A 9810-nucleotide genomic window follows, 5' to 3' on the forward strand; every position below is an offset into this window, starting at 1 on the left:
CCCCGCATCGGTGACCCCCGGTGTGAGGGGGAGGGAGAGGGTGAAGGGTCGACCGGGGAGCAGCGCAGGGGCCGCTGACCCAGGAGGACGCGGGGTCCTGGGGTCCGTCTTTCCTGCGCCCCGAACAGTGTGGGTCGGAGTCCCGTCTGGTCTGGGAGGCAGAGAGGTTGTGCCTTCGCTCTGAGTGCCCGCGGGGCCGCGGGAGGTGTGAACAGGGGGGACACAGGCCGTGTTGGCTTTCGTGGGTTTTTTAAAAAATTTTTACAGCCAAGACCGGTTTGGCTCAGTGGATAGAGCGTCGGCCTGCGGACTGAAGGGTCCCGGGTTCGATTCCGGTCAAGGGCATGTACTTGGGTTGCGGGCACATCCCCGGTGGGAGATGTGCGGGAGGCAGCTGATCCATGTTTCTCTCTCATCGAAGTTTCTAGCTCTCTATCTCTCTCCCTTCTTCTCTGTAAAAAATAAATAAAATATATTAAAATAAAAAAAATAAAAAAAATTTTACAGAGAGGAAGGGAGAGGATCAGAGAGTTAGAAACATCATCTAGGAGAGAGAAAAATGGATCAGCTGCCTCCCGCACACTCCCCACTAGGGATGAGCCCGCAACCAAGGTACATGCCCTTGACCGGAATCGAACCTGGGACACACACACCCTCCGCAGGCCGAGGCGGCCAGGGCTCTGTTGGGTTTGGAAGGGTTTTCAATGCCCCTGGGAGCCGACAGACTGGAGTCGGGTGTGGAAGAAAAGGGGGCCACATGCTAACCTGTGGGGCACAGGGGAGGCCTGCATGGCCGCCTTGCAACCCAAAGACCGGAAGTCACCTCAAAGGATGGTCTGAAATTAAAACTTTAGCTAAAAGAAGCGTATGGTGGGTAGCCCTGTCCTAGGCCAGGATCTTCCCTGACAAAGGTCACTGTGATGTTTTGTTTGTTTAATTTTTTTATTTAAAATATCTTTATGGTTGAAAGTATAACATATGTCCCCCTTTTCAGCCCATTAACCACCTCCAGGACTCCTGATGGGCGAAAAAGAATTCTCTGGGGCCATAGCTCCTTCATTGTTGTGGTCATCAGGTTAATTGTTGACTGTTAACTACCCTTTATCCAGCCAAGCACTGGAAGTCTGTGTCTAGCATTTCACTTTTTATCCCATTCCAGATGATCCCCCTCCCCCCTCACCGGGGCAGGAATGATGGAGCCCTTCTGGCAGGGCCCAGCGCTTAGGTGGCATTTACCTTCCCCCCTACCCTCTTTTTCCCCTTGTCCTGCCGGTTGTTGTGAGGGTGATAAGTGTGATTAATCGGGCTGTGATGACAGAGCAGGCAGCACTGGCACACTTTCTCCTGCTTCCCTGATCAATCACCAATGGATTTCACTTAATACACGTACCTCCCCTCTTTTGATTGTAATGTATAACGTATAAAACAAGGTGAGCCCTAACCGGTGTGGATAGAGCGTCGGTCTGCGGACTGAAAGGTCCAGGGTTCGATTCCGGTCAAGGGCATGTACTTTGGTTGCGGGCACATCCCCAGTAAGGGGTGTGCAGGAAGCGGCTGATCGATGTTTCTAACTCTCTATCCTTCTCCTTTCCTCTCTGTAAAAATTCAATAAAATACATTATAAAAAAAAAGTAAGAATATAGTTTTAGTTTGTTGCTGTGTAACCTCTCTGTGCTTGCAAGCTCACTCTCCCGGCCTTCCCTGAGCCTGTCAGGCTATCTGTCAGGTGGATAGTTTTTGTCCACAACTGTGGCAGAGAAAGGGTGGAGATGAGGACAACGAGAGGGTTTTTGGTCCTACCAGCCAAACTGATGCTGGCCCTGTCAACTGGGCTGGGGAAGATGGTAGAAGGTTAATTTTGTTGGAGAATTTCAGAAGGTTCTTTTGGTCATTTTTTAAAAATTTCAACAGTGAGTGGAAACATCCAGTGAGCAGCTGGTCACATGGTAGGGTTAGGGTCAGGGTCAGGGGAGGGCTCCGGGATGGATACATGCAAAAGTGGTAGCTTTTTTGTGCACCAGGACAAAGGAGACAGAGCTGAGGGAGGGAACCTGGGGTGTGAAGATGTGAAGCAGCTAGAGGTGACACCGTGGTGTGCAGACAAGAGGATGTTTGAGCTGATGGTCCTGGGTGCCTGTGTGTGGATCTAGGGGTGATGCACAGCCCATATTTTGCTGCCTCCTGCAGGGATGATCTGGGTCATCCAGTGGATTTGCGGGGCAGGAATGATGGACCCCTTCCGGCAGGGCCCCGAGCTTAGGTGGCATTTACCTGCCCCCCGACCCTCTTTTTCCCGTTGTCCTGCCGGTTGTTGTGATGGTGATAAGTGTGATTAATGGGGCTGTGATGACAGAGCAGGCAGCACTGGCACCAGGGCTGGGTGTCTTCTCAGAACTGTGGGTTGTGGGGAAGAAGAGGATTGTGGGTTCTCAGACAGACTCTCCCTGACTCGGTTGTATTCATTCCGACAGGTTGGTGTAGCCTTTGACGATGTCGCCGTGTACTTTTCCAGGAAGGAATGGCGCCTCCTTGATGAGGCCCAGAGAGGCCTCTACCTCGAGGTGATGCTGGAGAATTTTGCTCTCGTATCCTCACAGGGTAAGACCATCCTTTCCTGGTGCATTCTTCTTTCAGCACGTCTGCATCCTCCTCTCCCCCGCCCCACCCCATCCTCAGGATTATAGTTTTAACTTTTTTTCTAAATTTTTAGGCTCCCCACTAGATATGCAACCAGAGGAGCAACGGGCCTTTTCACCCCATCTCCATTTTCCGCTCGTCTCTGACACCCCAGTGAGCTAACAGCAGGCCTGTCCTGACTCACTTCTTCCATTTTTTATATTTGTCTATTGGTTTCAGAGAGGAAGGGAGAAGGAGAGAGAGATAGAAACATCAATGATGAGATAGAATCAGTGATTGGATGCCTCCTGGACGCTCCCCACTGGGGATTGAGCCTGCAACCAGGCATGTGCCCTTGGCCGGAATCGAACCTGGGACCCTTCAGTCCGCAGGCCGACGCTCTATCCACTGAGGCAAGCCGGCACGGGTTCATTTTGATCGTCACTTCCCCTGGAGCGAACCGCAGCCCACACTTGGCTCACTGCTTTCCAGTAGCTTTTCCAAGGGGCCAGAGCACAGCACGGCCCAGGCTCTCTCCTGCTCTCTCCTGTTGCTGCTTCTACGACGACCCTTTTCTCCGTTTCTATGTCCTTCACTTTAAGAAGTGCAGTCTCATAGTCACCTGGACTCCTGTTGACAGATCTTTCCTCTAATTCAGGAACCCCCCCAGGATAGTCTGCTCGGAGGCAGACCGACTGCACCCTGGTCCCCTTTTGGTAGCACCTTGATGTACCGAGAGAATGTTTCATGTGTGGCTTGTCAAGAAGGCCTCTCCTGCTGCATTTGGATATAATTCCCTGTATATATTGAGGATTAGAGTTCCTCTGAAGAGGAATCAAACTTCAATAATTGCTTACTCATTTTAGATGGGATGATCTGGACCAGTGGCTCTCAACCTTCCTAATGCCACGACCCTTTATTACAGTTCCTCATGTTGAGGCGACCCCCAATTTCTGTGTTACAAACTGAACATAATTAAAGCATAGTGATCAATCACAAAAACAATATGTAATTATATATGTGTTTTTCCGATGGTTTTAGGCGACCCCTGTGAAAGGGTCGTTCGACCCCCAAAGGGGTCGCTACCCACAGGTTGAGAACCACTGATCTAGACTTTGTGAAAGGAGAACGTTGAAGTTCTCTATTAACCTTTTTTCCGCTTTCAGATCTGATATTATTTGCTTAATGTACTTAGTTTTTCTGTCCTTGGGTGCATAGTACATACGTTTATTATCTTCTTGATTTTTGTTACCTTCATGGGGAAGGTTGTGGCCATGGGTTTTTTATTGGAATTCATGCCGACATGCTCTGTAGGTTCCTCTGATGTGTAAAGTGTGGTGTTTTCACCAATGTTGTAGGAGGTGCTGGTGATTCCTAAAACAAAGTTTCCCAAGGTTCATCACAGAACAGGCCACTAGGGGCGCACTAGTGTAAGCTCTGTAGATAACTGAAGCATCTTCAACCCTTGTTTTGGATATGTATATATCTTTGTGTTGACCTGGAACATCATCCACTCCTTTGCAGTTAATTTTTATGGGCTTGTGGACATTCCCATTCCTTTTTTTTTCTTTCTTTCTTTCCTCTCACATATAATTTTAATTATTTCAGAGAGGGAGAAAAATCAGTGATGAGAGAGAATCATGGACTGCTGTCTCCTGCAGGCCCCACAGTAAAGATGGATTTAAAATTCCATCTTGTCCCCTGACCAGAAACCAAACTTTAACCTCCTGATTCATAATTTGATGCTCAAACACTGACCTCTATTGGGTGGGCCACATTCACATTCTAGTACAAAGTGTTATGGAATTAGCAGGAAACATCCTGGAGGGAGCACTTTGCAGAAGAACAGCTAGTAGATTGATCCTCATTATTTTGTGTCCCATCCTATAACCATGTTCCTCTTTTCTTGAATTCCCCTCCTCCCATTTAGTTACCACTTAATGTATAAAAGCCATTTCCTAAGATTCTAAGTCGTTTGTCTTGAAAATAAATACATAGAATTATTCCACGTGTGACAGATGGACATTTGTAATGAGATTACCTTTCCCCCCCTTTTTTAAAATAGATATTTATTGATTTTTATTGGAAGGGAGAGATAGAGAAATGTAATCAATGATGGGAGAGAATCATTGATTGGCTGCCTCCTGAATACCCCCCAATGGCAATGTAGCCCTCAACCCGGGCATGCACCCTGAGCAGGAATCGAACCATTACCTCCTGCTTCATAGGCCACCCTCAACCACTGAGACACGACGGCTGGGTGAGATAACCTTTTGCCACAGGCTCAACGTGTAGATAGAGAAATGTAATCAATGATGGTAGAGAATCATTGATTGGCTTCCTCCTGAATACCCCCCAATGGCAATGTAGCCCTCAACCCGGGCATGCACCCTGAGCAGGAATCGAACCATTACCTCCTGCTTCATAGGCCACCCTCAACCACTGAGACACGACGGCTGGGTGAGATAACCTTTTGCCACAGGCTCAACGTGTAATTCACTCAGCGATTCCTTTTGTTCAGGTTGCTGCTGTGGAACACTGGGTGTGGAGGCGTCCATTGAACAGAATGTTTCTGTACGAGTGTCACAGGCCAAGAGGATCAAAGGAACTTTGTCTTCTCAGAAGAGCCACCCTTGTGAGAGTTGTGGTGCAGTCTTGAGGGACATTTTCCAGTTTGTTGAGCAACAGGGAACACAACACAGTTCGAAATTCTTGAGGTGTGGGGCATGTGCAAAACCATTTTATTTCAGTGCAAAGTGGCACCAGCACCATGGGCAAGACGTGAGAGCGGAGTGTTTGATAAGAGGTATGAACAAGGACTCTCTTGTGAAGAGCAGCACATTCAGTGTGTCCCAGAAGCTTTTTACCGGTCAGAAGGTTGGACACAGCATCCTTACTGCCTCAAGACAACTTCAGAAACAGGCTCCTCTTACCAGGGACAAATCAAGTGAACTCTCCTTGTCTGGGGTAACATTTCAAAACGGGGAAAAATTCCTTTGCCAGAAAGAATCTGAAAAGGCCATTGGCTGCCACGACACACTTGTTCCAGACCGAGCTGTGCAAACTGGAAGGCAGTATGTTGTGAGCCCTGAAAGTAAAAACTGTTTTAAAGGAATCCCTGACCTTCGTGATCATCAGAAAGTCCACTCATTGGAAAAGCCATATGAATGCAGTGAGTGCGGGAAATGTTTTAGATATCAGTGGATCCTTATCCAACACAGTCGAGTTCACGCTGGAGATAAGCCTTATGAGTGTGGTGAATGTGGGAAATTCTTTAGCCAAAGTTCCAGCCTCATTCAACACCAGAGAATTCACACTGAACAAAAGCCATATGAGTGTAGTGAATGTGGAAAATATTTTACCAGAATGTATAACCTTCATCTTCATAACAGAATTCACTCTGATGAAAGGCCTTATGGGTGCACTGAATGTGGGAAATCTTTTGCCAGAATATCCAACCTTCGTCGTCATCAGAGAGTTCACACGGGAGAAAGGCCATATGAGTGCAGTGAATGTGGGAGAACTTTTTGCAGTGTGGATGGACTGAATTATCATCAGAGGGTTCACCCTGGGGAAAGACCTTATGAGTGCACAGATTGTGGGAAATCATTTGCCGGTAGATCTGGACTCCTGTATCATCAGAGTGTTCACACTGGGGAACGGCCATATGAGTGCAGGGAATGTGGGAAATCTTTCACCAGAACATCCCACCTTCGTCGTCACCAGAGAGTTCACACGGGAGAAAGGCCATATGAGTGCAATGAATGTGGAAGAACGTTTTGCAGTGCCGCTGGACTGAATTGTCATCAGAGCGTTCACACTGGGGAAAGACATGAGTGCGCAGATTGTGGGAAATCATTTGCCGGTAGATCTGGACTCCAGTATCATCAGAGAGTTCACACTGGGGAACGGCCATATGAGTGCAGGGAATGTGGGAAATCTTTTCTGTATGGCTCTGCACTCCGTCGCCACCAGAGAGTTCACACTGGAGAAAGGCCTTATGAGTGCATTATTTGTGGCAAATCTTTTATAAGGAAAACTCATCTTCTTCAACATGAAAGTTCACACAGGAGAAAGGCTCTTTGAGTGCTATGAATGTGGGTAATCTTTTAGCCAAAATCCTAACTTCTGGACACATGAGAGTATACATTAGAGTAAGTTCTTAGATGTGTAGAAAATGTACTTTCTTGGTTCTGTGTTAAGCACACTGGAGGAAACTCAGGCTTCAGTTTTCTGACTTTCATCTCATAGATCCCGTCCTCAACAGTAGGAAGATTTTCCATAATGTTTAGTTACATGGGAAGCATGCTAACCTGCTTATGTTACACATTCTAACCTGCCTAGGGCTTAGTGCAGATTTATAATCACTGCAAATTTCTGTGACAGAATCCATTTTACCTGTACAAACAATGACCAGGTCCCCACAGTTTTCATCAGTCACCATCCTATTGTCCTCAGGTAAGCTGATTTTGTTCTCTTATTAGTTAAAGGAAATTAGGAGTAACGGTGAGCCCTTAGGAGATCTGCATTTCATTTGCTCTGTTTGGGACCTTACCCATTATTGACCCCAGAGAACATCATCTGAGTTCAGCTGGCAGCTTCCAGGAAAAAAAAAAAAAGAAGTATTTTTAAGAACATGATTGATAATTTTGTAGATACCTTTGGTGAATATTACCACTATCGATGTCACTATCAGAAGATTGCTTGGGTCGATGTCCTTTGGGTTTTTAACATAATAAAAAACCTTTTGTTTTAAATCCTCTCTAATTTTGGATGTTTTCTTTGTGGGGTAGTTTGTAAGCCTATTTGGGCTCTACAAGTATGAAGACATGAACAATTTTTACTCTGGTCTAAACCTTTCTCTACCTCCAAGGGTAGAGTATGATGGGGGAATTAGCTCAGCACTTTTCACCGAATTTGCATTGCTTACCCCCTTCCTTTTAGGAAAGACTGCAGAGTTTTCCAGTACTCATGATAAGCCTGAATCCTATGAGTTTTCGAAGACTTAGACATCACTTTCAAAACTTAACTGGGGTGACAACTTCACCTGTTTCTAGGAGCGGCAGCTTCACCCAGGCCGCAGCTGCAGGCACCTGGGACTGCGGGGCGGGGGGTTTTGTTGTTGTAAATCATCACGTGGCAACATCTATTCCATTGACATCTCGAGACAGTGGAAACAAGTGAGGGAGAGAGAAAAATCGGTGTGAGAAAGAGACACATCCATTGAACCTGCAACTCATTTTTGTGCACTTGAGTGGGAATCTAACCCAAAACACATGGAAATCAGGGCCGATGCTCTCACCAGTCACACAGGCCAGGGCTATGCCAGTCCATGTGAATGGGATTTCTCTTTAAGGTTTTACAATGGGCCAACTGTCTTAATCTCTACAATTCCATGGGTGATGATCACTGGTTTTAGAACCATATTGGTTACAGAATGATTGCTACAGACTCACTAGCCCAATCGGAATTGGAGAATCCTGTAGCAAGCTATATGGGATCTGCCTCTTCTGTACATGAATTCAGAAACATTTCTGTGAAAAAGATGAGATCAGTGAATTCACAAATAGGAGGATCTCCAGACATGTTTATCTTCTGTGGTCAAAATCTTTGTCCTTGAAAATAAAGGGTTTTGTGGATTTCTGTACCTTACTAGATGTTTGCTTAATGGTCATAGTGCCTAGGAAGGAAATGAAAGATAAAAGAAAAAGTGGTATCTATAGACCAAGGATGTAGCTTTTGAGACCCAGCCAGTATTTTTTTTAATATATTTTATTGATTTTTTACAGAGAGGAAGGGAGAGAGATAGAGAGCTAGAAACATCGATGAGAGAGAAACATCGATCAGCTGCCTCCTGCACACCTCCCACTGGGGATGTGCCCGCAACCCAGGTATATGCCCCTGACCAGAATCGAACCTGGAACCCTTCAGTCCGCAAGCCGACACTCTATCCACTGAGCCAAACCGGTTTCGGCAACCCCAGCCAGTATTTTTGTTGACTTTGATGAAAGTCCCTCATTCCTTGGTATATTTGATGTCACTGAAACAATATTTGACCTCCAGAGGCTATGAAAACCTGGATTGAGTAGAGAGATGCCAAACCTATTTTCTAAAAGTTGGACATACAAAACTTTTTAAAATTTTTGAACCATTTTTCAAAAGGTTTACTTAGTGAAGAACATATTTCATTTATAGTATTTGATGAGTCTCAACATATGCATGGCACTGAAACCATCACTATAGTTATAGAATTACCAGTATCTGTCACTGTGAATTTACTTCATGTCTTATAATTTCTCTTTCTTTGGCCCACTAATGGCATCTGTGTGCTCTTGTCTCCAACCCCATATGACTCCTTTCTTTACCAATCTATACAAGGGACATAACTGCTGCACTAGATGGGCAATAAAAGGCCTCCAACCCTGGACAGTGTTGCACAATGGATTGAGCATTTTCTTAGGCACCAAGAGGTCACTGGTTCAATTCCTAATCAGAGCAATGCCCAATTGGGGTCTTGATCCCCAGTAGGTGGTGTGCAGAGGGAAGTCAATATTTCACTATGAGCCTAACCGGTTTGGCTCAGTGGATAGAGCGTCAGCCTGCGGACTCAAGGGTCCCAGGTTCAATCCTGGTCAAGGGCATGTACCTGGGTTGTGGGCACATCCCCAGTAGGGAGTGTGCAGGAGGCAGCTGATCGGTGTTTCTAACTCTCCATCCCGCTCCCTTCCTCTCTGTAAAAAAATCAATAAAGTATAAAAAAAATTTAAGATGTTCTAAAAAAAAACATAAAAAAATCAACATATATGTTTAAAAGTAGCCTGTTGTTCTAAAGCACAGATAACATGTGGACTTGCCACTTGCATTTAAGGAGAGGATTGTGCACAGACTTGTGGGGCTGAGCCCGCAACGGGTCTCCAGGTGGATGGGGTCAGAGTGGAGAGTTTGCTGCAGTTACCCACAATAGCGAGCCTGTGGCTTCTGGACCGCCTGGAACTACATTACCCAGACGGCCGTGCGCGGTGTCCTGCTCCGGAGAGACCGGCAGGAAAGCATTTCCGGGATTTTTCCACCTGATTTCTGGCCTCCTCCGGTGGAACCTCTTCGGCCTTTGGGGTTCTCTGTGGGGTTTTGAGGCGACGGAACAGAGGAGGCGCGGCCCCCGCCGTACAGACGGACGGACGGAGCCCTGAGGCC

The 9810-nt window shown here is 46.4% G+C and overlaps 1 protein-coding gene across 1 annotated transcript in view; it reads left to right on the plus strand.

Annotated features, from left to right (window-relative positions):
• Positions 1-7421, plus strand: part of LOC102764565 (zinc finger protein 883-like) — a 9635-nt gene extending 2214 nt beyond the window's left edge. The window contains exons 2-3 of the mRNA XM_006770412.2: positions 2472-2598; positions 5138-7421. Coding sequence (XP_006770475.1) covers positions 2472-2598; positions 5138-6702 — 1692 coding nt within the window. The 3' untranslated portion in view covers positions 6703-7421. The remainder of the gene's footprint in view (positions 1-2471; positions 2599-5137) is intronic.
• The last annotated feature ends 2389 nt before the right edge of the window (positions 7422-9810 follow it).

The sequence above is a fragment of the Myotis davidii genome, unplaced genomic scaffold (assembly GCF_000327345.1).
Source record: "Myotis davidii unplaced genomic scaffold, ASM32734v1 scaffold1205, whole genome shotgun sequence".
NCBI classification, from domain to species: Eukaryota; Metazoa; Chordata; class Mammalia; order Chiroptera; family Vespertilionidae; genus Myotis; species Myotis davidii.